At 37.7% G+C, this 26,730-nt stretch overlaps 2 protein-coding genes, 1 long non-coding RNA gene and 1 pseudogene across 5 annotated transcripts; 2 read left to right on the forward strand and 2 right to left on the reverse strand.

Moving 5' to 3' along the window:
• Positions 1-4,105: 4,105 nt before the first annotated feature.
• LOC116915660 lies at positions 4,106-9,121 on the reverse strand (annotated as a pseudogene).
• Positions 9,122-19,625: 10,504 nt separating this feature from the next.
• Positions 19,626-21,270, forward strand: LOC123476847. Its single transcript, XR_006651816.1, has 3 exons — positions 19,626-19,769; positions 19,827-20,869; positions 20,957-21,270. It is a non-coding gene; the product is annotated as an uncharacterized LOC123476847 (long non-coding RNA).
• On the reverse strand, positions 20,367-22,033 carry LOC116935467 (syndetin-like). Of its 3 annotated transcripts, none has more exons than XR_006651815.1 (4): positions 22,015-22,033; positions 20,893-21,014; positions 20,643-20,832; positions 20,367-20,547 (listed from the first exon to the last, which is right to left on the reverse strand). XR_006651815.1 is itself a non-coding variant. In XM_045179733.1 (4 exons), exons 1-4 carry the CDS (start codon positions 21,255-21,257, stop codon positions 20,533-20,535), a joined length of 366 nt encoding a protein of 121 aa, XP_045035668.1. In that variant the 5' UTR covers positions 21,258-21,327; the 3' UTR covers positions 20,367-20,532. The 3 variants fall into 3 exon arrangements, 1 of the variants encoding a protein (XP_045035668.1); XR_006651814.1 differs by lacking the exon at positions 22,015-22,033 and adding an exon at positions 21,196-21,324; XM_045179733.1 differs by lacking the exon at positions 22,015-22,033 and adding an exon at positions 21,219-21,327.
• Positions 22,034-24,081: 2,048 nt separating this feature from the next.
• LOC123476846 (glycoprotein-N-acetylgalactosamine 3-beta-galactosyltransferase 1-like) lies at positions 24,082-26,653 on the forward strand. Its single transcript, XM_045179732.1, is given in 11 exon segments — positions 24,082-24,482; positions 24,544-24,635; positions 24,693-24,803; positions 24,806-24,844; positions 24,912-25,050; positions 25,112-25,230; positions 25,306-25,351; positions 25,415-25,473; positions 25,542-25,699; positions 25,760-26,094; positions 26,170-26,653. Coding segments are annotated over 11 exon segments (1,194 nt in total). The 5' UTR covers positions 24,082-24,390; the 3' UTR covers positions 26,174-26,653.
• Positions 26,654-26,730: the final 77 nt, after the last annotated feature.

Consider the following 26,730-nt stretch of genomic DNA (forward strand, 5'->3'; position numbering starts at 1 on the left):
ACACGACAAAACTTTTTTGACTATCTTCTTGGCGGGCGTATTGACGACCATGGCCGTAGCCCTATGCGTCTTTCCGGTCTGGCTGGCTGTGCCAACTCTTCGTCGACCTGGTCTGGCGGCGTGAAACCGAAAAATCGGCTTGAGATGTTCATTTCATTTTCATCTGTCGGGAGGTCTAGGGAAAACGCCTCCAGAGGGTAAGAGGACTCGGCTGTGTCGTCTTCTACCGGTGTGAGCTCTTCTTCCTCTTCCTCTTCGATTACTTGTCTTGCGGGATTTAGCCGGAGGTCTTCAAAGTCGGGACAGGGGTCGTCCCTCCAGATCATAGCTTCTAGCAATGGTTTGATTCGGTTGGTGTGAACTAGCTGCGGGGCCGTATAAGCCTGTTGGTGATGTTGTGGATCGTCTTAACAGCCGGCCTGATTGTCCTCGTCATCTACTGGCGGAAACGACAAAATCTGAGAAGAGAAAGTCGATTGATGATCATTAAATCGAGTCATCATCATTATCATCATCGCGATCATGCGTTCCAGCACCATAATGGCACCAGTCCCATTTTAGGAGGTGTGGGGGCTGTTAAACAGCAACAATATGGGATGGATAGCAATAATAGTCCAGCATTGTCGGGCCATCATCACGTCGGGGCTACTATACCGCATTATTATCACCAACGGAAGCAGTGTTAACTCAAATAAGTTCCGAGTGATTGATCTTTGAAGTCACCGTTAAAGTGAGTATTGTATTGGGAGTGTAATTGTTAATTCCACGAGGTCGCGAAGCGACCGATGTGGAATTTTAATTAGAGGACTAATTAAAATACGAGACTTTAACGGTTTCTATTCCCACCCGCCACCCATTTAATTAATCATTGGGGAAAAAAAATAAAAATAAATAAATAAATTTATTTTTTGTTTTCCTTTCAGAGGTGGCAACAAAAACTTCAACAACCATCTCAGCTAATCACCGGGTTGTCTTGTTCCAGAGGTCAAGAACTCTTCAGAAGTCATTCATTTGTTTTGTTTATTTATGTTCTAACCTCTTACACCCCTCGAACTTATTTGTGTTTTATATGTAAAGAGTTCTGAGGTAGTGACGGGTATTCTCCCGTATGCGGGCGATGGCGCGGCTATCGCTTCTTGGGAGGAGCTAAATACAGTGTTCCACACCGTTAAAGTCTCGTATTTAATTTAGTCCTCTAATTAAAATTCCACATCGGTCGCTTCGCGACCTCGTGGAATTAACAATTAATCATCCCTAGTTTATCCATGAAAATTAATTCAAGTAAAAGGCTAGGGATGCTGTTTAGTATTTTTGCGTTTCTAGTGTCAACAAAATATATAAACATGGGTGATTCAAATGTGGATATGGGGATAATGGATAAACTAGGGATGATTAATTATTCACATATGGCAATCACGATCAAACGTAAATTTAAACAGTGCTTGGTTACACTTAGGCAGGACATAAGGAAAAATAAAAAATAAATAACTTAAAAAATAACACAAGGCTTTAAAAATAACACAGGCAAGGAAGCCCCTTAAACAACTGCTTGCCCGAACCACGAACTCCAGGCCTTCGCTGGCCAGACGTTCTTGCGATTTCACAAAATTCTGGACTAATTCGTAAACAACACTTTGGTTTTCGTTAAAGGACATGTCCAAAAAGTAAATAAAACGATGACACAATTATTGCAAGTGGCTCTAAACTCACGTAATTGTATTCAATTTTTTTACATTACAGTAATAAGAGAATCTATAATCTAGCCGATAAATCCAAGCTATAAACATAAGATAAATATAAGCTAGACAATAATTACAATGAAATATGAAGACCAGTCAAATTTAAAATACTTACCGAAAGAAAAAGAGTCCAAACGTCGCTGACCCGGGAGTTCACTTGTCGTAATCTCGTAAAGGACTTGCTGGGTTCAGCAACATTTCATTGTCGCGCCAAAACGTCGGGAACCAGTAGTCCTAACGTCGCTAGACAGATGTCCTCCTGTCGCGAACCGGTCGTCCAAGTGTCGAGTGCCAGAAGTCCAAGTGTCGGAAAACGGCTGCGTAGCGTAAGAACGTATTCTCACAGATAAAAATGTTCACAAGTAAAATTCCACTAATAAAATTGATCATTGACACTTATCCTCCTTAATAAATTGTTGCAGAAGCACAATGTTTTACAAGTAAAAATGTTCATTAGAACCTTTATGAATAAAATCATTTTCACAAATGCAATGTTGCATTAGTAAATATCACCACAAGTAAAATTAACTATTTGAAAGAAATTTATAAATAGTTCATAATTAAAATGTTTCAATTGTAATAAATATCACTGATAAAATGGTGCGTATTTAAATTGTACTACAAGTAAAATGTTGTTCATTTGTAATAAATGTCATAGATAAAACGGTGCATTTGTAAAAAGTATCTAAAGTAAAATGTTTCACAAGTAATTAATATTACAAATAAAATGAACCGTAGATAACAAGTTTCATAAGTAATAATTCAAAATTAAATTTTTGCACAAGTAAAATAAATTTTTTAGAAACAAATTTAGAAATAATTCATAAGTAAAATGTTGTAATTGTAATACATGACATAGATAAAATTGTGCATTTTTAAAAAGTATTACAAGTAAAATGTTTCACATGTAATCTATGCTACAAATAAAATGAACCATTGATAACAAGTTTCATAAGTAAGTTTTTGCATGGTCATATATGGTTGATCCACTATGGGTAAATTTCCTCTCGGAAAAGGGATACCCTCTTGCGGGTTTTTACCATAAAAAAACCCGGGTTGTGGATCGGGGCGAAAGAGTGATTTTCCACCCTGTGGGAGCGCCTCTTGCGGGTGTGTGGTTTTCCTCCACGCAAAAAATTCATTTATTGCTAGATCCTAGATGGCAGTCCCATCCCAAGAGGAAAGATTTTTCTACTGGTTGTCGAGATAGTTGCAAAGCGCTGTTATAGTTTATGCTTGTTTGATCGTTTGGCTCCCGGTAAGGTACCAGCATGTGATCAAATAACGGGTAGGTTTCATCGCCAATCAGGTGAACATCACCCGAACAAAGTTCAGGCAGTCTTTGGTAGACAAAAGAAAGCCTGTAGACACTGGCATCATGAATTCTGCTTGGTGGGCCAGTGAAAACATCCAAAAATACTCCATTTGCATCGCAGATGCCTTGTAACGTTATAGAAATTTGTTGCTGGTGATTAACATAGCTAGATTTATTTTTATTCGCTGGTGCTCGAATAGGAATGTAGGTGCTTCCGATGCAACCCAATACTCCAGGAAAACCGGATATCTGTACAGAGGAATAATGTTATAGGTTACATGTTTACAAAAAGACAGGGAAACAACAATAAATTACTTGTTCAAAATGATGTGCTATCACTGTCTTTTCTTCATTATCTTTTGGAAACCTAATAATGCTAGGAGCAATGTCATTAAGCCCAAAACGCACGGAACGTAAACGTAATATTTGTATTGCGCTAGTCGTTGGTTTAAATAAGATTGTAAATCAACATCACATTAAAATAGCTTTACAGTTATAGAGAGTGACTAAATGATGGATCTATTCATCGGGATTTTGGGGAAGAGCCACCATATTAAGGAACTCATTTACAAAATTTGCTATCTGGTAATTGAATTGGACGGGAGACAATTTGTCGTCCCTGAGAAAAGTTGGGATTAGCACAGCTCACGTAATTTCTTCACCATACACTCACCACTTACTCATTCTCTCTTCTTCGTTCTTTATTATTTTCTTCTAAAGAGCTGTTGTTGGGCTGCTTTTCTCTGGTCTAACAAAAGACGTGGGCCCGAGTTCCTTCTTTTCTGCATGGGAAATGTCAGCAAACACCAGTCATCTTTTCATTTCCCCTTCGTATATATACACAACACGAGACATAATGGGAGAGCTATTCAACAAGCGGAATAGTCCTTCCTAATATAATGTCCCCTTTTCAGTTATTTATTGTGAAATATATCCCAGTCGATTTGTCCAGCCACAAGAAGGAAAACCCGCCTCGCTGCAGGAGATGTTTTTGAATCCTTTTTTCTTTCTTATATACCCTCGTAAGCAAAGCTTCTTCCTCAATCCTATATGCCAATTAAAATGATGTATTCACACAGGTGATACATCGACACGGTCACCGACCAAACAAACGCAGCAGATTTTTTTTTTACACCTTTGTTATGTGTGTTGTCTTGTGTAGAGACAGGGACATTTCCGACCGATTCTTACAAGTTTGTAATTTGAATGGAAAACAAATTCCGCGCGCGGCTGCGTTTCAAATAAGCAGAGTGTTTCGTGGACGTGTTTGACCAGTGGCCCAGTGTCACCGCGTTCCGCCAGCTCTCCAGGAGTTTCGGGAGGACTCATGATACCTTGCAGACCACGTTCACCTTGTTTACTAGCAGGAACTTTGGGACCAATCGGGCCCTGAGTTCCACGTTCACCTTTCTCGCTAGACAGACCAGGTTTGCCTCGTTGACCGGGCAAACCCTGAAATTTTGGACGTATTATAAATAATTATGTTTTAGTCCCGCAACACGAAAGAATTAAAGAAAGTAAAAATGTCGTACCACTAGACCTGAAGGCCCAGCATGACCCTTGTCACCTTTAGGACCAGATTGACTCTATTCAATGAGAAAGAAAATGATTTGTTTCAATCCATGAGAATCTTGGCGGATTGAAATCATGATAGTTTACCGAAGGACCGTCAGCTCCCATCATACCGACAGGACTGCGCTCACCAGGACCTCCAGGAGGACCAACAGGTCCACGTTCGCCAGGGAATCAACGCTCACCGCGAAGACCGCTGACACCCGGTAAGCCAAAAACACCATCACAGGTTCACCATCTTTTCCGGGATTGCCAGAAGTTCCGGCAACACCAGGAAGTCCCTAACTAGAGAAAAGAAAAGGCTAAGTTAACTCCACACTTATTCTGCCTCCTAACGTAAAATGCCAAACTTTAAAAAATTAGTATTAAAGGCGCTGTTGATGATAAAAGAAAACAAAAGTTATCGTTATAATTGCCAATACAAATCATCAGACCTTAGTGAAAAATCATCAGACCTAAAGAGAATACTGGGTTTTCTTACTGGTAGGAACACTTGACCAAGAGTTGTTTGCTAACGCATAAGCAGAGAACTTATTTTACAGTCCATTAGCCAGACCACATAAGCATTTGCCAGCAACAGCAATAACCATCACTTTGGAATCTTTAGCAATGATCTAAAACAAACAATGTAGAATAAATTATTTGCTAGTACCTTGGTTTTTGAATAAATTTACCTTTTTCAGCGTTCTCACTTCCCGTAATCTCCAGTTTGAAGTTTGGGATTAACAACTAATTGATCTAACGCATCCTTTTCGCTCTTGCCATTTTTTTTGCTTCACAATTGACGTAAAAATCTTTCGGTAATTGAGATAAAATTAGACAGGTTCTAATAGTTCGTAAGGATCGATGTCCGGAGTCTATTTCCGATGTCTCTAGCTGTCCGGCTTGACACGCCTTCTGTTATCTCTGTCAACATGGTCACGTGTCCTGGCGAATGCTCTGTGCCATTTTCCATAGCTTCGATATCGACGCCTACTTCCTTTTCGTAGCGGGAGAGAATTCGGCTGATATTACTTGTTTTACAATTTTATGCCATTGGTAGAAACCACGTAATTTTTTCTAATTTCTTTTCTTTACCTTTTCTTTGCTTGAAATCCCAGCAAGCTTTATGTTATGACAGGATTACTTACATACTTTCAGTAAATTTTAAAATGATGTACGTCAATCATCTAATTCATTCCTAGTTTCATCAAAAACAGCAGCCTCATCATCAGCATTATGTTCTAACTCATCATCCCTTGCAGTTACATATTCACTTTCAGCCGATGAGCTCTTTGCTTCAGCTAGCTGTTTAATCCTATGCCATTGTTTGCAACAACGACGACTGATTTAACAACTTTAGTTTTGAAAAAAAAATTAGCTGTTTAATCCTATGCCATTGTTTGCAACAACGACGACTGATTTAACAACTTTAGTTTTGAAAAAAAAATTAGCCGTTTAATCCTATGCCATTGTTTGCAACAACGACGACTGATTTAACAACTTTAGTTTTGAAAAAAAAATTAGCTGTTTAATCCTATGCCATTGTTTGCAACAACGACGACTGATTTAACAACTTTAGTTTTGAAAAAAAAAATTAGCTGTTTAATCCTATGCCATTGTTTGCAACAACGACGACTGATTTAACAACTTTAGTTTTGAAAAAAAAATTAGCTGTTTAATCCTATGCCATTGTTTGCAACAACGACGACTGATTTAACAACTTTAGTTTTGAAAAAAAATTGCTGTTTAATCCTATGCCATTGTTTGCAACAACGACGACTGATTTAACAACTTTAGTTTTGAAAAAAAAATTAGCTGTTTAATCCTATGCCATTGTTTGCAACAACGACGACTGATTTAACAACTTTAGTTTTGAAAAAAAATTAGCTGTTTAATCCTATGCCATTGTTTGCAACAACGACGACTGATTTAACAACTTTAGTTTTGAAAAAAAAATTTGCTGTTTAATCCTATGCCATTGTTTGCAACAACGACGACTGATTTAACAACTTTAGTTTTGAAAAAAAAAATTTGCTGTTTAATCCTATGCCATTGTTTGCAACAACGACGACTGATTTAACAACTTTAGTTTTGAAAAAAAAATTAGCTGTTTAATCCTATGCCATTGTTTGCAACAACGACGACTGATTTAACAACTTTAGTTTTGAAAAAAAATTAGCTGTTTAATCCTATGCCATTGTTTGCAACAACGACGACTGATTTAACAACTTTAGTTTTGAAAAAAAAATTTGCTGTTTAATCCTATGCCATTGTTTGCAACAACGACGACTGATTTAACAAATTTAGTTTTGAAAAAAAAAATTAGCTGTTTAATCCTATGCCATTGTTTGCAACAACGACGACTGATTTAACAACTTTAGTTTTGAAAAAAAAATTAGCTGTTTAATCCTATGCCATTGTTTGCAACAACGACGACTGATTAAACAACTTTAATTGTGAAAAAAAAATGAGCTGTTTAATCCTATGCCATTTACTACGGTCTCATTTAAGAAAAAATGAGACACGAACGAGAAAACGAATAAAAGCAATTCAGATGTTGATGTTCACTCAGACGAGAGAAGGGGAATCCAACAAAAACTCATATCAAAAACAAATAAAATAAGGGAATAAGAACTTACTTTGGAAAAGAGCGTATTGAGGCAGTGAACTTTCTGTCGTTCTTTGACGAACGCGTAATAATGTCTCACACCCTTCAGCGTGAGTTCTTCCATTACATTGATCTCGTAAGGATTATCAATATGTTTCCTCTGCCAATTAAAATGTTATCAATTTGTGCATGTATAGTGTGAATATATTTATGTATATATTCTTATAGTACAAGAATTCACGTTCTCATTACCATAAACTCCTCTACAGTTACAGGAAACGTTGCCGAATACAACAACATTTGGCGCTTGCTTGGTAGGAACGAAATTATGCGATCCAACATATCCATGAAGTCTTGCGAAAGCAATTTATCGGCCTAAATGCTCACAACAACATATAATGTATGCAACAAATAACCTACACAGACTACATACCTCATCCAGTACAATGACCTTGCAACGGTCCATAACAGCTATCTTCTTTTACATCAGATCCAATACACGACCAGGAGTAGCAATCACAACATTAACTGTAAAACCAAATGGTGTTATCAAAAGTTATTTCTAATTTAAAGTAATGAGTACCTTTTCCAAAAATTCTCATAATGTCATCTTTTAAGTCGATACCACCAGTAGTCACCATGATGCGAATATCCAAATGTTTCACCAGTTCAATGCATATTTGACTTGTTTGTAAAGCCAATTCACGTGTTGTCACAACAATCAATGCTGAAAAATAACTGCCATTAAAATTACAGGAGAGCTTAAGTTTGAAATGAAATTACCTTGAATAGGCTGCTCAGATGGAACAACTTGTTCCAACACTTGTATACAATAAGCACCTGTCTTTCCAGTTCCATTTTTAGCACGAGCCTGAATATTACGACCAGTCAGAGCCATAGGAATTCCAACTTCTTGAATGGGTGATGGAGTCTCCCATCCCTTCTCAATAATAGCCATCAACAGTTCACGCTTCAGACAGAAGTCCTCATAACTTGTTACCTTGGTATTGGTGACATCCTAAAAGAAAACAAAGCAACAATAACTAAAAAAAGGGGGGGAGCAAAATGGGTGGCAGCCAACGGGTTAACTTTTAACATACACATACACTATACAATGATAAAAAACAAAACAATACCAAAGACAATAAGAAAATAGGATAGTTCAAATAATAGGACTTTCAACAAACCAAAAAGAGGTCACGTCTCTTGGGCATCCATGATCAGCCCAGTCAGAATACTGAAGATGCCAAATGCTACGCTGCTGAGACGTGGGCAAGTGAATTACATCCAATTTTTTGATAGATTGACGTCCGGCAGAGAGTTTGCTAACTTGTCGCGTTATTTTATACTTAAAAATAAATATAGGAAAAGTTACTTAAAAATTTAAGCCATTTGATGATTTTTGTAAACAATACTTTACCAAATTCTAAGGTAGCAGCATCTTGTTGTGGCCAATACGTAAATCCACTGTAGCCATTCATACTACTATGGCTGACATGGCTTCTCAACGTGTTGACCGATTTGGTGTTGAGAGAAGGGGTTTGTTGCAAAGTTACGGAACAATCAGTGTGGCACTTCTCATTAAAACAGCAAGTATTTCAAGTATCTGTAAAACCGCCAATTTCAAAACGTAACGTGCTGCTTCAGGATCGTCGAAATAAAAATTTACATTTTCTTCGCTCCGTTGGCACTGGATGCCAAACATTCTCTTTTGGTTTAGTAAATTTGTTATGTCGTCCCACCTGAAAAAACTAACTATATATAATAAAAAATATAACAATATATATATAAATAATAACTACCTATTTAACTACCTTTTTAACAAACCTTCTATTTTGTTGCCAAGATAACTTCAGAACCTTCCACTCTGACCTACTGTTGATGACTAAATGCAACATGGCCGCCGGTTGCAGACAGATTCTAACCGTCACCACCAGGGCGCTGTTGGTTTTTTGAATCTTGTTTTCATTAGTCTAGCTCACACATTGACGGTGAAATGGCGGCAAATAGCGACCCTGAATACGAAGTGGAGGAAATTTTAGATTCCAAGTAAGTTTGTTTTTATTTTTATTTTTTTGAAATGTACTTACTGTTTTTCAAAAAGGAAATTTGTGTGTGAAGATGGCAAGTTCCGAGTCTGGTATTTTGTTAAATTTCAAAATTGTCCAGACTCGGACAATCAATGGCTGCCAGCTTCGTATTGCAATTGCCATGCCCTCGTGAAGAAATATTATAAGAAGAAAAAAGAGCGTGAATTAGGGTAAGTTATGATAGAGAATTAATAATATTTAGATTAAAAAATTTATATATATTTTTTTTAAGTAGAGCTACTGAAAATGCTGTGGCCCCAACTTCGCCTTCTGCCCCCCATCCTTCTTCACCCATTCCCAGTACACCTTCTCCGACTCCATCAACTCCTTCTCCAGAATTTTCTCCTCTTCCTCGTCCAGTTTCTTCCTCTCCTTCTTCTTTTTCTTCATCTTCCCTACCACCACTTATTTCTCCGTCACCTACTACTTCGTCCCCAACTTCTCCGTCCCTAGCTTTTCCGTCCCCAACTGCTCCGTCCCAAGCTTTGTCGTCCCCAACTTCACCAGGTCCAGCAGCTCCATCTTCACCAGCTCTAGGTCAAGCTCCAGATCCAGCTCCACCATCAGAAATTCTTATTCCAGAGGGAATACCGAAAAAGAAAAAAATGAAATCAAAAAAGAAAAGAGTGAGGCATGTGGACAAAGTTGCCAAACATAGAATTTGCCACAACGTAAGTAAAGGTTTTTTTTTAATTTTTTTCTTAAAAAATTTATTTTTTTCTCTTCTAAAAAAATTTTTTTTTTTAGTGTTTACAGAGGGGCCATATGAAAAATACTTGCCCTAACCAAAGATATCGGCCAGGAAAGATTAAAAAAACAAATTAGTTTTTTTGTATTTTTTATTCTTTTTTTTTAATACATCACATCTTCATTTTTTATTACATTCATTTTTTTTTATAATGATGATTTTTATTGATGATCTAAGTTCAGCATCCTGAAAATTCTGTATACTTTTTGAAAAGACCGGCATGTTGTAATAATTGAAGTGCATTGGAAGATATGACGTCATGCTGATGGGAACCAACCATAAAGTGCAAAACACACTCCCATCTACCCATTGCATATTCATCCAAAATAGCAATGCCTCTTGCTTTTGGATCTCCATCTGTAGGGGGTTTCATACTCCACTCATTTCCACTATAGTTATACACAAAAAAAGTATTCTGCTTTGATTACAAATTTATTTTTTTACTCACCCGATCAACAATGCTCCTTTCAAATATCTTCCAAAGGAGGATTTAGTAACCATCCCTTCAGTCCGCCTTGCATTTCTACTTCCTGCCATAGACGAAGTTCTGTCAGTAGTTTTACAATATCATCAACTTCCCTGTAAAGGTAAAACAAATGTAGACCGCTAAAGCGGCCTTGAATTACGATTTTACTGGGACCATTTCGCCCCTTCGGTTTCCTTGTCCACTTACCTGGTGGCTGTCATCGTCGCCAATTTCACGCAAGTTCCGGCCGACCTTGGCAACGTTGAAATCCTATAATATTATAATTTCTTATGTAATATCTTATATTCCTATTTGAGTGATTTTATTGGCCATTGCACCAAGAACTGGGATTACATTGAAAAGTTCACTAATTTACATCAGGTAAATTACTTTGTTTGTTTTTGTGCCATTAATAGTGTGATTGAAATTTTCATAACCGACAGATAGGATACGCATTGTGGCGAACACAGAAAAATCACAAAGCAACACGAATGAACGTCTTAAAGGGAATCTGAAATTTTTCTTGTTTAAATGTTTTCAAATGACGGGGAACATGCAATTGGGCAAACAAGAATTAAGATGCAAAATTAATTATTGCAAAGGTATTATAATGAATATTCTGAGTACTGTTCAATATGAAAATAAAGAACCCTCGTTAGGAAATGAATAAAGTAAATTTGATAACCATTACCCAAGTAACTTTTACTGGGTAATACGTAAATTTAGAGTTATGTTGAACCCAACATTTTTGCTATCATCATTACCGTCATCTATGATTTCAATATCCGATGTCTTAATTGGGTCCACACTAATGCGGAACGGCCGAGGGTTACTTCGTTGCAGTGGGGTTGCTCCTTCATTCACAGAAGCTACGGTAGTCTTCATCCAAGGTGCTAGAGCAATGTCTATAATGTAAGAGGAAGGTGTCATTCGATGAGAATGGACAATCAACGAACGACCGGAAAGAGGCGCTATCTGGATGTCGAATTTGGTGCCTTTTCACGCCGACAATTGTTTCCGTTTCGGCCTGAAACAATCCACCATGATGCTGTACTTTATCAACGTTAGCCATGGAAATCGGGATTCAAAATCTCGCACGTCTACCTCATCGCTCCCGGTGTCAACGGCGAGGAGATGACGCTGAGAACCGAACCCAACGAGCCGGCCATTCTGTAATTGTATTTGAGTCCATCACTTTTTCTGCTTCATTTCATTAATATATGTTTGAATTTGATATCATTTTGTTTTATATTTTCATTGATAGGCTACTGCCTTGGTCTGCCTCGTTGGATTTGTTCGTTCAAATTCACTGGCCAAGTTGAAACGCGATTCAGGTAAGCATTTTCTAATCCACGACTTTGATGGGCGTTCTTGTTTAAAAATTCTAATTTTCATGATGAATCATTGTGATTAGATCTAATAAATATGCGATGAAATGACAAAAGGAGTTCAATGTTATGTATTCATTGGGCGACATGTCGTACAAAACAGGGGACATTTCAACCCCAGCAAAAAACAAACAAACAAATAAAAAAAAACGTCAATGCCTTGTTGTTCTTGGAATAGAATTTAATTTTTTTTCTTTTTATTGGGGCACTGCTTCGCTATGTGGCCTTTCTGTAAACACTAAAAAAAATAAAGAATTAATATAGCTGTAAACAAAAAAAAATTGCATTAAAAATACTTACGTAGAAGCATTTTCCGTTTAATGCTTAAAATGCACAGTCTAGACCAAATTATCAACCTTATGCACGGTTGGGACATTCCCTTGGACCCGGATCTGGCCCTTATGGTAAGAAGACAAAGAGATGTTGTTTAAAAATGTTGTACTTAGCATCTTCCATTATTCTGTAAGGTCCTGTTAGTGGAGTTTCTTCCCGACCGAGGGTAGACAAATCTGCATTAGCTCAAATTGAAAAAATTGTTGGTAGAATTCCATATCAACCTGTTCAAAACGTAAAATGATGTCATACGTTCTGTCTACGTTTGCGTAAAAAATCTAAATCAGTACCTGATGGCTTGAAAATGATAGCCTGAGGAGACAAATGTAGTGGCCGATTGATTGTGTACTATTGTTTGTTATTAGTACTGAAATAAAAAAGCAAATAAAAAGTCCTCCAAAAATCAAACAAATTGAAATTTTTGTCTGCCCTTGGTGTTGTGGGACAGTCTTCGCTGACTTCTGTTTGTGACTATCCAACCCAGTTGTTTAAACAACCCCTTTGGTCCTTTGTAAAATCATCCATGTTGCTATGTTTCTGGGATTGGGATGCGATTGGCTAATTTTAAATTATTGTCTCCCCTGGGTGTTGTGGGACAATCTTCACTGACTTCTGTTTGTGACTATCCAATCCAGTTGTTTAAGCAACCCCATTGGTCCTTTGTAAAATAACCCCTGTTGCTGTGTTTCTGGGATTGGGATGGGATTGGCGGTTGGAATTTCAAATTTTTGTAGATATTCTAAGCTTGGCTAGCAGTCAGTACACAGTAGTGGTCGAACCGCAACCAACTTTTGTTTTAATCTAAATTGTGCAAATAATAATAGATTTTTCGTGTTTTGGAAGTGTTGTTACAATGGAACGGTTTCGCATAGTTTCTGGAGCTCGTAGCGACAGCCATGTTTGCATCGACTCGTTGGATAAATATATTTTTCATCGAAATGGAGTTGTCCGCGGAATTACCAGGTAAGTTTCTTCATTACATACAATCTTCTGCCATGCATAAAACAATTATATTTTAAAAAGATACCGCTGTAGTCGTTACTTGACTAGAAGATGTACGGCTAGCTTAACATGCAATGAGCAAGGTGTTTTTTCTACAAATGGTTTTCATAATCACGAGGACGACCAACTTGAAATTATAAAATTTGAGTTCATGGATTGGTGTCGTCAACAAGCTGCCAACACTAATGTCCCTCTGCACACCATTTACATGTCAGCTTTAAGAAGGTAAGCTGCTGTTTTTCTTTCTATCGCATTCAAGTAGAATGTTGTTATATGTTACTCTGTATTGTTTGTTAATTTGTGGCTTTACGTTTGTAATTCTTATTCGTAGATATCTCATTTTCATTTTGTATTCTTAACCTATAAAGGCATCTTGTTCATTCTTTTTTATGTTTTTTTATATATTAATAAGATTTCCGGGCCGTCCACCTGTCCAATTTGTCGGTATCCGGTCTACCCTATATCGCGCGCGTCAACAAAATGTACCTGTTAATCCAAGAAATGCACAACATTTTGCTGACCTCATCAACGCCAATCAAAGATATAGGTAAATTAAAGTACTCTAATAAATTTTGATTATATTTAACAATCTGGTTACTTTTTCAGAATGGATTTGAATGCTGTCAACCAATTTTTCTTCGGACGCGTGGTGGCGGGGGATGGAGAAGCATTAGTGTTTGTTAACGTCGGAACTCTCCCCGCTTTCATTGATTCCCACGAAATGCATATGGACGGAACCTTTCATGCAACACCTAGAGGCTTCTACCAGTTAGCATCTTTACACGCTGTATCATACGGCATGGTAAGTTTTTTAAACATTCCACCCTAATATGAGCAAATAGAAAAATCCAAACGACTGATTTTGTTGTGGATTGCAATTGTGAGCGACTGAGCGAATGGTGGAATTGGCTGGGGCGCAGTACGTAAAACAGGGTTCAAACCCTCTCGGCTAAGCTTACCCACGCACTTCCAATGGATAAAACTATATGATGGGGCTACTGAAGGGCTTATCAATGTATGGGTGGATGGCAACCGATGGGCTGGAATTTTAGCTGTATCAACAGGCATACACTGGCAGTGGGGTGTCGGACAGAGGTAGAAAGTTAGGCGATGAGCTGACGGACTAACCGGTAGAGATATCTTGAGGGAGGCAAAAAAAGCTTAGATATCCACGGAAAAGTACAGTGTTGGGGTTAGACGGCCAGAAACAGCTTGGATTTTGGCGGGCAAGTTGAGTCGCCGGACAAAAACAAAAAGGGTGGTTAACGGGTGGAGATGGTGGGCAATTTCAAAGAGTCACTGTGGGAGTGACGGGCAGAGATAGTGTTAGCTGCGACGGGCAGGTAAAGTTCCAAAGAAATAATCCGCCGCACCTCCGCGAGTTATTTTTGGCTACTCCCCGTTTTCGGATCTGAAGAGATCGTGGATTTTTAGTTCCTCTTCCGTGCCCTAGCGGTTGAATGTAGGAAATGGGCTAAAGTAATGTTGATTTCATCATCCCCTCCCCCCGATTTAACACGGGCACAAACCTATTAGTTCAGCACGAAAAAAATACTGTAATGCCACCTTCCTTCGGACACTGGATGGACCTAAGCTTATTACAGTTTATTTATACATGACATGTGATTCACGAGTAGTTATTTTGCATTTTTTAAAAGACAATTTCAGTGGCATCGTTTCTTATGACGAACAAGACCCAAGCACTGTACGAATGCTGCCTCCGTCGGTTGTTGGAGATTTGCCAGCAGAACACCGGAAGAGTTCCGGAACCTACCCTTCTCATCAGTGATTATGAGCTGGCAATACTACAATCCATGTCGGCCGTATTTCTTACTGGTAGGGCTCGTGGCTGCTACTTCCATTCTGGGATGGTAAGTCCTAAAGTTAAATTTATTTTTGGTAACCAAGATAAAAGAATTCCAAATGAAGTAATCATGTCAAAAAATCTTGTAAAATAACATTTTTTTATTCCTTTATTTTATTCGCCGCCTCTTAATATTATAAACTGGTCGTCGATTATGTCAAGTCGTCATGTTATATAGTTATATGTTATTGCTTCATCACGATGCAAAGATCACTAAATTATGGGCATTTACCTGAATTTGAGTAAAAAAAAAAGATGTAATGAAATTCACTATTTTAAAGTTAAGAGTTCGAAGTCCCGCTTGCTGCTAGTTTTAAAAGCGCTTCCACATTTCTTTCAAGTCCAAATATAGGTATGCCTGCTATCTGGGGTTAGGACAAGCATATAGGACGAACGACCAGATAAAACGCCTAGTGAAACTCGCGATTGCGCTTGCTCTTCTCCCCCTAATGATGCTTGGAACGGCTACGAGGTAGTAGCTAATATTCCTTCAATTTCAAACTAAACGATTAATAATTTTATGTTATATAGGAACTACGGATGTACGCTAACGAAATCGGTGGCGCTATTGACGCAGAATCCAGAGTACGCGTCAACCAATTTGTCCAGTACATACGATCGTTTTGGATGGAGCGCATTGGACCAGAGAGATTCTGCGTCAACATGGACAACAATAGAACAAATAACCAGATGGAAGCAAACCACCGATCATTCAATGATCTTATAGGGAATCCACACCCCAACCCGTGGTATTTTTTAGGTAAATTTCAATTAACTTTCTCAATCTCCATGATTCAAAAAGAAGTAACGTTTCTGTCTTTTAGATCGCCTTCAAGAATTTGGTCAGGAGGCGGAGTACAAGTACCTAGCCCTACGGGATGGCACCCCTGTTAGGGATAGAAGACGTCAACAATACGTTACGCGAGACAGGGAGATCAGGGCTCTGCAGATTGATCTACAGAATGGACGGATAACCATCCGGGAGTTCTTAATGGCAGCAGCGTTCCGCTTCGAGCCCGTCGAAATAGAATTTCGAGAGCAAAACGTTGAAGAACTTAACCGCCCCTTGGACGAAGTACGTGCGGCATTCGAGGCTTTGCTTCATGTTCCACCTGCCGTCATTGATGCCCCGAATGTCGCCGTTCAAGAAGATGAAATGGTGGAAATTGAAGTAGTTCTTGCTGCGGAAAATCGTCTGGAAATTGCTGCAGTCGAAGATCCTGTGGCCCCAGTTCAAAGGGTTCGTGGAAGAGGACGACCTCGTGGAAGAGGGCGACCGCAAGTTCGGGGAGCACCAAGACGGGAGGCGAATGAGGAAATGGCCATTGTCGATCCTCCGGCTGAAAATGGACGTGGAAGAAGAGGGCGACCCCGTGGACATCAAGGTAGAGCACCCGCGCCACGTCAACGTGCAGCAGTTGAAGGAGGCCCAATCGGTAATCCTGCTGCTCTGTTGAATCAAAGAGGCGGTGTCGGAAGAGGGCGTCGATACATACGTCGGGTTGAACCAGCTGATCAAAATTTGGAATCAGAAGACTCGGGGGACGAAGACAACGCCGTGAGGATGGAAAGATTTTTCGAAGCTCAAGACGCGAATTTCTTGCAAAGAAGAGCAAATGTAATGGCAAGATTAGTTCAACTGCGACAGGAAAGGGAAATAGGGGCTGCTCAACAAATAGAAGATATTAACGAAGAGTTGCCCGTAGCGGATGTTCGGCAACATCAGGGAAATATCCTTCCACAATTCCCAGAAGTTAACCATGATGGTAATTGCCCCGTGTGTTGGTTAAGGATGCCAAACACCGTATTAAACTGTGGCCATATTTTTTGTTTGGAGTGCATTGAAGTCATTGAAGCGTCGATGATTAGAACTTGTCCAGTGTGCCGCTCAGCATTCGACACTCACCGACCTCTTCTCCCAAATGATGTAGTAGATGTTGCCAATATTTTGTTGGAATTTGGTAACCAACACTAATGTTTATTATAGGCAATCTTTGTCCAATAATTGTCCAATTAGGAAAACATGCGTTTAATCAAGAGAGCAATACATTTGAGAATCAAGAATTGTGACATTGTTCGACTTCATTTATTCTTATTCATTCAACATGCACTACCACGTATGTTTAGAAAAAAAGTACATATCAATGAAGAACCATGGCAAAGATTAAATTGCAAGTTGCTCTCACACCCTCTCGTCCGATTATCTCTTGGATTCACAAAAGTAAGTCTCATCAGCTATGTACAGAATTCTAAAACAGAGATAACATATCTGATACGGTGGAAGATTAACACACCAGAGGAAGAACCTTTTAACTTATTATTTTTTAACTTATCATTTTTGAAACCCTCAGGCAGTGTGTTTTTTAAGTTTTAACCGACAGTTCAGAAATATTGAGCGAGGGCTTTGAAACATCCCTTATTCAAAAAATTTAGCTAGCAGCTTGTGCAGGTTTATATAGATGTCGCTGGCATATGTGTAGAGGTTCCTATTACGGCGCCGGAGACTGGGGTTTGAATCCCGATGCGGAATTGCAAAATTTAGGGCAAATTCGTAATAATCTGCCTTCGTAGGGAACAAAGAACATTTTTGTTTGTTTTTATGAGATCAATTAGATCATTAAAACTAATAAAAATTTTCCTTGTTATTTAACAATTAACACCGATTGAAGATTATCATGAATATACCACAAATATCTTATGTCCGCTTTAAGCCGCCACGAGGGAAAATATAGTATCGATCTAATACGTAGAGGGTTACACTGTTACTAAAGAAACGAGTTACATGTGTTATATGTTACTTATGAACATAAATTTAAATGATTAATATTTAGTACTAGACACCAAGATCGGATGCTGAGTTGCCAAGTCTGCATTCTGACCTGCGGTATTTCTCCTCTCGGGCCTTATAGGAGGGAAATGAAAAATAATATATTTAATTAAGTTTTAGTTAGTTTCGTTACAAAATTTTTGGAATCGTGTACTTTACCTCTGTTCTGATATAATACAAAATATTTTATCTCCAAAAAAGCTGTTATTTTTCCTATGTAAAACTTCAATAATTTTTTGCGGAAAAACTATAAGTCCAAATTAAATAATATTTACAGATATCAATAGCCCTCATCAAGATCTATCTATTTCTATAAAAAAATTTGAACAAATATTCATAGAAAAAAAAATTTAAAAAGGATTATATTTTTTACTTTTGTCAATAGGGTTGAGTATATCCACAGAGCGTAAAAACTATAAAAAAACGTCTTGTCTCAAGTTTTTTGTTTATGAATAATTTTTCATAATTTTTACAGAAGTGGGTAGCTTTTGATGAGGGCTATCGATATCTGTAAAATTTATTTAATTTGGACTTATTTGGACCCGATACCTGTGAAACCGCACCGACCTTAACAAAAAATTGTAAATCGGTTTACTACCCTTATTAGAATTTTTTAATGCGATAGTTTTGCACAAGTGGATAGATCTAATCAAGAGCTATCCATTCCTGTAATTTTTTTTTTCAAATATAGAGCTTATGGTTTACCGATTATAATTCATTTAGTTCACGATCCGTCAAACCACACCGACAAAAATATCCAATCGGAAAACTACTCGGTTACGTATTTTTTAAGTAAAAATTTGACGGAAGTGGATAGCCCCCATCATTGGCTATCCATTTCTGTAAAATTTGTTTATTTAGACCTAATATGGTTACCTATAAAGCTATTTTAATTTTGTGTACTGGGATAGAGGGATTACCCGAGACACGTTAAACCGCACCGACCTACCTACCTGAAAAATAGCTGATGGGTCATTACTCGGGTAGGTGCTTATCAAGCGGTTTTCTTTCGTTTAAAATACCCACTTTAAAAGATATGGCCCAGCCTTAACTTAAAATGGGTGTGCAAGTGAAGGAAAATAAATAAAACTATGATGTATTGCAAAAAACAAGTCAAATAGTGTACACAGTAATGATATCGGGTTTTGGAACCCGTTCCACTACCCGAATGCCCATGAGTGGAAATTCACAATTATTACAGTAATTTTAATGAAATTATACCGTTGCTTAATTAAGTAATATTCTAATAAATGAAAAAAATTATAAAGTTAAAAGGTATTGTATTACGGAAAGGAAACAGAAAGAAAAATAAACAATAAACATAAATAATAACAAACACAAAACAAAAAAATAACGGCTCGGGGTTTTACGTTTTTGCCTGACAGGGTTCAGGTCCCTGAACGAGATGGAGTTGCAACTGAATTCGTTTGGCAAGTTGCGCTAGTGTAGCGAATTGAGCTGCCTATCTCTTGCTGTAAATTGAGGCCAGGGACCTGAACCCTAACAGGAGTTGTCGTCATGTTTTGCCTGACAGCGTTCAGGCCCCTGAACGAGATGGAGTTGGTGGAAGCACTGGATGCTTCGGCCAACGCAGCCCCACATAAATCTCGAAGGCCGACACCCAGTGGCGTTTTTATTGAACCGGTTACTTGTGATAAGTGTAAGGGCTGTTCGACATCTTTTTTAAGATTTGTTGAAATCGTGAAACGCAGCAACTCATGTATTTTTTTCGTCTGCTACGAGTGACTTGTGTAGTTCTGCGAAATATTAATTTAAAAAAAAAAACAGTGATAGAAAAGGGGGTTAAGACCTCTTATGAACTCAGATACTTCAATGTAAGTAACAATACTGTTTTTAATGTCGGCTTCATTACTAATTATGAACCTTATTAGATCAACAATGAGGAAGAGGATGATGATGATGACAAGGAATAAGTTCGTCTCCCCGTTGTTTCGTTTTTTCTGTAAAGTAATTAACGATGACCATTATATTTGTACAATTGTTACTGCATTAAACTTGACACCATTCCTTGACGCATACTTTCAGGGTTATTTTTACATAAAAAAATTGTCAGTATTAAGATTATTCGTATGGAACTTTAGTAGGCTGTGTACGAAGGGAATTATAATTTTGCATTAAGAAGATTCCAGGTTATGAAGGAACTTGGTCTAAACATTTGCTAGTAAGATGTCGGATCCATTCATGTGGTTGCATGTTTCGATTTGACCAATAACTCGTATCAGACATGAAGGCTGGGAAGACAGTGAAAGTGAAGTAAATGCATTCTGCGTAAAGCAATCGACCTTCAATACAACTGTTATCAAATTGAGGCAAGTAAAATATAATTAAGTGAAACTAAGCTAATTTTCTAGATCTCGAGTAATATTTTGTAAATATTTATCTAAACTCAAAATTGAAAGCCAGACAACAAGTAATGGAATGTCATGTATATTTCTCAATTTACAAAAATTTCATCACTTGAATCATAACAAAGAGCTTTATCGACGATTCAAATCTAAATCTTCCATGAAGGAAGTTAAGTTCAGCCGAATCTTTTTACTGCCTTGACTTACGCATTGAAGAAGATTCATCATCTGCCTAGTGAGTATATTCCTTCAACAAAGGCATAAACAAAATTATTAGCTGCTGACGACGCGAATTTCTTAAATTAAAGACAACGGTATTAATGCTAAATTTGATTGAGTTACCGTTTGTTCTTGAATCCATTTTTCCAAAGAATTTTCAGGTAAATAATATGCCTTTATGTATGTTTCGACAATATGTGGGTCAGGAAGAGGTCTTAGACGTGTCAAGCTTTCCACTTTGACTTGAAAATGCCTGAAGTCTAACTGCATTAGTGCACGACCTTCGTTCGTGCATTTCCTTACAGCGGAAAATCTAAAGAATTTCAAATCGGATACGGTCTTACATAAAGGTGCGTAAAATAAGGCCGAATACCCGTCAAGTAGTGTATGGTAACAGGCACGAAGAATTTTATCCCATAAAATGTTGTAAATTTCAGGAGGCAGAATCTGAGGGTAACAGACACGAAGGACACTCAAGTCGTAGTCACTGAGAACCTGCGAAAGAAATAAGAATTACATCATAGATGGAATATGATTTTTATAGCTTTTTGTTTCAACAAGATATATGAAGATATCTGAGGGAGCAATTTTTGGAACAATTGGACAACAGTCTAAACCGTGTTTCCACAGAGAATTAGGAATACTATATGGACAATCACTGTTAAACATTTGTAACTTTTCCAAATAACGTGTTTTGGCCTCAATACTAAGTCCACTGGCATAATTAGACAGTGACATAGTTAAACACTAACACTATAACGAACTAATAAATAAAGAAAACACATCAGAAATTCAAAACAACCCCTTTTCTATCACTGTTTTTTTCTAAATTAATATTTCGCAGAACTACACAAGTCACTCGTAGCAGACGAAAAAAATACATGAGTTGCTGCGTTTCACGATTTCAACAAATCTTAAAAAAGATGTCGAACAGCCCTTATTTTGAGTTACTACTGCAACAAATTACTTCTAAAGCAAATTACGTCTGAATAATAGTTGCAATGGGCAAGTGTTCTAGTGGATAAAGTTATTTGTGAATAATGTTATTCATGAAAATTATTATTACTGAACAACTTACTTGTGATAATATGTTACTTATGAATATATGTAAAAAATAATTAATTTTCATTTACTAGTAAAACAAATTACTTCTAAAGCAAATTACTTCTGAATAATAGTTGCAATGGGCAAAAGTTCTAGTGGATATATTTATTTGTAAATAATGTTACCTATGAAAATGTTAAGTATAAATGATGTTATTTCGTGTTACTTGTAAAACAAATTACATCTGAAACATAGTTGCAATGGGAAAAAGTTCTAGTGGATATATTTATCTGTGAATCATGTTACTAATGAGAAAATTTTTATTTTGTTATTTATGGCATTAATTACCAATGGACATTTTTACTTGTAAAAATAATATAGCTTTACTTATACATATTTTTATCAATGGAAATTTTTATTTATGGAACATTGTATTTCTGAAAACATTTACTTGTGAACAGACGAAATTTTATTTTTACTTATGAGCGTTGTTACTAGTGAGAATACGTCACTCTGCAACGATCCCTCGGAAAACCTGGAGTCCTTTGGGCAACTAGCCCAAAAGTCCCTATCCCTTCCGTACACCCTTACTATCTCGCAGATTTAACAATGTTGAGGCAAGACATCTAGTGGACGAATTTCTTACTCACGGACTTATTTCTTTTGCTTTCCGACCGGCTTTTTTTTTTCACGAAACACTCGGGCTTTACAATTAAGCCCGACAAAATTAGCCCGGTCTCTATTTTTTTAAATACTTAGATAATGCTGTGAAACATGATTTTAATCCTAAATTTTAGAGTTAATACTTACAGTTTTTGAAGCTGATTCAAGATGTTTGCGACTTTGATTCCGTTTATCCAAAAATCGCTTAATTTAGGGGAAATTAATATTATATTCGGAATAAGTGTTTTAGTTTGGTTATAAATCACCGCAAGATGACGTTATTTGTTGGTAATTATTCAAAGCAAATTAAATTAATGGTACTAATCGAAGTGCTGAAAAAGTATGGGGTATAATTTAGCGTTACGTACTAGCTACTAGGCACCAAGTTGCTAATTTTGTCGATTCGAGGTTGCAAAACAAAAATAAAATAAAAAGCAGGTAAAACAATTAAAGTAAAAAATTTAGGAAAGGGACTCAACGAGCCACTAACAACACATTGATGTTGCAATGCTTTCAAACTTCTTTTACCTTCAATTCAAGTCAAAATGCATTTCAAGAATACGGCGAGGTCGCGCTAGTTTTAGCAAGGGATTTAGCTACCTTCAATATTCGTTTAAATTCTTCAGCAACTTGGAAAAACTGCAAACGATTTTTTATTCCTAATCGACAATATAGCTTATCCCTTATTTCGTCTAAAACGTGATAAATACTCAGACGATCTATACTCAACGACTTTACGTAACCTCAACCAGAAAAAGTTTGCTAACAGTTACGCTTGGTTTTTTCTAACACAAGTTCTCGGCGACCGACCGGCTATATCAAAGCTGCAAAACTTTAAACACGTGTCGTTGACCTTCGTGACAGCAGAGCTGCGATGGAAAATGGAGCAACAAAGGATAATGAATTCACGGCTAACATCAAGTCTGAAGGCCAACGAAGTTTTCAACGATGTGTACGTACCCAGAGATATCACATCTGGAAACAATTTCAAACCATTTGCTCAAGATTCACAACAGGTGGAACACTACGGCATTTTGCCTTTTTTCCATCGTGTCTTTGTTACGCCATATGGCTCCCTTCTGATTGGATGACTCATTCAGCCCTAAATAAAAATAGGAATGCGGGACTGTTATGGGCAGACTGCATTTTTACTCTTTACCTTTATTTTCACTTGTTTTTAAATGAAAACGAAAATTGGTGGAAAGCACGTTACCGGCCATGGCAGACGTCCACGGGGCAAGATAGTGACCTTCATCTTTAGACGATTGCAATCAAACGGAGGGTGTCTAAAAGGTAATTTGTTGCACTCGAGAGGAAAAACCTAAGAAGTTAAACAAAGAACAGTCAATGAGTTTGGACGTTTAACTAACCGCAAATGCTTTTGATCGTAAAGTTCTACTTATAATGATTGGTTAAAGAGCTCATGCGTTGCAATGGCGTAAAAGTGTAATCGACAATATGCTGTTGCGAGCGACAAAGAAGGAAAGTTTAAAAGTAAAACTTCTGGCTTTCCTTGTGATCCAATAGTCAAAGGTATAAAATAAATTATTTGACTGGCGGCGGTCGGAGAAAGGTGGAAGTACAAGGTTTGCAAGATCTCCATACTCGTTGGTGCGGGTAGAATAAAGGACTTTATTTTGTTTTTTATATTATTTTTTTATTTTAGTTGCATGTCATGAAAATGCTACAGTGCAGCAATACCTACGGGTGGCAGTAGTTTTTCTAAAGGACGTAACATCGGTTAGGTGTTGAAGCAGTAAGTTTACTATTGTAATTTCAGTCGTAATCGGGCAATAACACGAAGATCGTTTCTTCCACATAGCCATGGCCGTCTAATATAACCAGAGGAGAAACACACAAAAAAGGGGGATTTAGTGTAAGTATGCTCTTGGTTAATGCCCGGAACGATAATTTTTTCGATATTGTAAGTAGTTAACATGCACCATCGGTTTTTCCGGGTAGTACACATTTTTTATTTTCCACTTTTTCTATTTCCGAGTTGCAACAAGGTGAAGCAACTCCCGTCGTATGCGAACCTCGCCGTCAACAACAGAATCGTGTTTAGTGCCTACCAGTCTCAGCTGTGAAGATCACGTACGTACTCTTTTTACCAGTTCGGACGAAGCTGTTCTTGGAAAAGTGTTTATCACTGGAAGAGTCGACAATGCGGTGCCTTTCTCGTCGAAATGTAACGCTCACCATTAGTATCGTCTTTGGTTGCTGTATCATCTTTTTGATGAACCAATCAATCCATCAGTAAATCTTCATTTAAGTATTATTTAAAATGTTAATTAACCCATGTAACATTTAACTAAAGACTTCTCACTGGCAATAACGTTGTCGTACCGCATGTTGTTCACGAAACGTCCAGCAAGATTCCCAAAGCCCACAGCAACAGAGTCAATATCGGTAAATTGTACTTAAAAATAACATCAGTTTGTTCGTCCGATAAAAAAGTGTCTTTAGCGCAAGTTGATGAAAAGACAGATCTCTACGGAAAGGTGCGCGTTCTTTGCTGGATCCTAACGTCACCGGATAATCACAAGACAAAAGCACTGGCAGTGAAAGAAACCTGGGGAAGCGCTGCAATGTTCTACTGTTTATGAGCTCCGCAGTAGGTGCGAAAATCGGGTAACAAAAAAGTGCGTCAAAAATGTCGGATTTTTATTTGCTTTTCGAATGCAGATCCAATTTTGCCATCTGTACAGCTGCCAGTGCGGGAAGGCCGTAATCAATTGTGGGGCAAAACGAGGGAGGCATTTCGCCATATATGGAACCACTATCGCGATGAGGCAGATTGGTTTCTTAAAGCTGACGATGACACGTAAATTGTTTCGTTAATTTTTCTTGAGCAAAGCGATTAGATATTTACTATTTTTTTAAAGGTACGTAATTGTTGAGAACTTGCGTTACTTTTTGACACCCTACAACACATCGAAAGCATTGTGGTTCGGCCACAAATATAAATCAATTGTTGAGACTGGATATTTCAGTGGCGGGGCTGGTAAGATAAGTGGAATCCTTTACTGAGTTACGACAATCGATAATCGTGCGATAATAATCAACTCTGTTTTTACAGGATATGTATTGAGTAAGGAAGCTACAAGGAGATTCGTGGAGGAAGGGTAAAATTTTTGTGACTTTCTTTTGTTTCTACATAAATTTTTGTTTTTAATTTGTACTATCAGTTACTTTAATGCGTTGGCTTGCCGACATGATCACGAAGGCGCAGAAGATGCAGAAATGGGTTCGTTTCCAACGTCAAATTGTAATTTTTAAAATTTCAACTTAATTTCAAACGGTTGGTTACTGAAGGAAAGTGTATGCAAAACCTGAATGTTTCGGCCATGGACACGCGCGACTCTAAGGGAAGAGGAAGGTTCTTTCCTTTTGTTCCAGAGCAACATTATTTCGCCGGTAAAATTACGCCAAGTTATTGGTACTGGAATAACATCTACTACGCCCCCACTCAAGTAAGGTGTTTCAGACACTATCATTGTAGCCAATGATTAAATTTAATACGCTATTTTAAGGGACGCGAATGCTGCTCGGATAGCGCCATTTCCTTTCATTATGTCAATCCCCAACAGATGTACGTATACGATTATTTCCTTTATCAGCTTCGGCCTTTTGGAATGAAAGCCGATCAACGACCTTCTACTCCAGAGCCACCCCCGGATTTAAATCTCACTGCCTTCCCCTGGTTCGCTCCGAGAGAGGAAACCACTACCACTACGTTAAGCACAACTAATACAACATTGACCGATATCAATGTTTCTAACGTAACAAATGTTCCGAGTGTATCAAATTTTACAGAAGCAACTAGTAACAAGACAGGGATGGTTAATAAATGGAAGGCTGTTTTCGGGTAATTTTCATGATGTTATTTTCGAATATTTTTAATTTGTTCCTCCCAAACTTTATATGGTCCTCAAAACGACAGCTAAAAAATGGTTTTTGTTTCTACAACTGGCGCGATTCAAAAACACTGCCTTCCCCTGATTCGCTCCGAGAGAGGAAACCACACAAAACGCTGTGTTAACTTTCGACTTTCGTTACTCGAAAAAGATGCAAGATATATCTTTTACTTTGCACCTTTAACTTGAGCGCCAAACGTTATCATCGGTCGTATGAGAATATGACCAACTCCGGGCTTCTAATAAGAAAGAAAATCGAATGAATAAATACACTCCGTCCTCCAGTCACCCAAAAAGTAAGTATAGAAGAATACGACGAGACCATTGAAATGCAAGCTTACGAGGTTTCTGCCTTTAAAAAAGGGATTGTTAATCATCATCCTGTACACAATATTGGTATTAGTCCAGCAATTTTTCCCTATCACATTTATCAGTTTGATACGTGCTGGATAATAACCCTTTCACTCTTTACCCAGTACTAAATAAAATTATACATCATTCTGGATACGTGTTAAGACCGTGATAGACTGAAGTTGTCATATCAGATATAGTTTAATCAATGCTAACAAATTAATACATTCAACCGA

The sequence above is a fragment of the Daphnia magna genome, linkage group LG10 (assembly GCF_020631705.1).
Source record: "Daphnia magna isolate NIES linkage group LG10, ASM2063170v1.1, whole genome shotgun sequence".
Lineage (NCBI taxonomy): Eukaryota > Metazoa > Arthropoda > Branchiopoda > Diplostraca > Daphniidae > Daphnia > Daphnia magna.

Coding starts and splice junctions, on each gene's coding strand:
- LOC116935467 (XM_045179733.1), bottom strand. CDS start 21,257: ATGTCACTGTCTAATTATGCCAGTGGACTTAGTATTGAG. Junction 21,015..21,218: donor CCAGTGGACTTAGTATTGAG/GCCAAAACACGT, acceptor TTTCTTTCGCAG/GTTCTCAGTGACTACGACTT. Junction 20,833..20,892: donor TACCATACACTACTTGACGG/GTATTCGGCCTT, acceptor GAAATTCTTTAG/ATTTTCCGCTGTAAGGAAAT.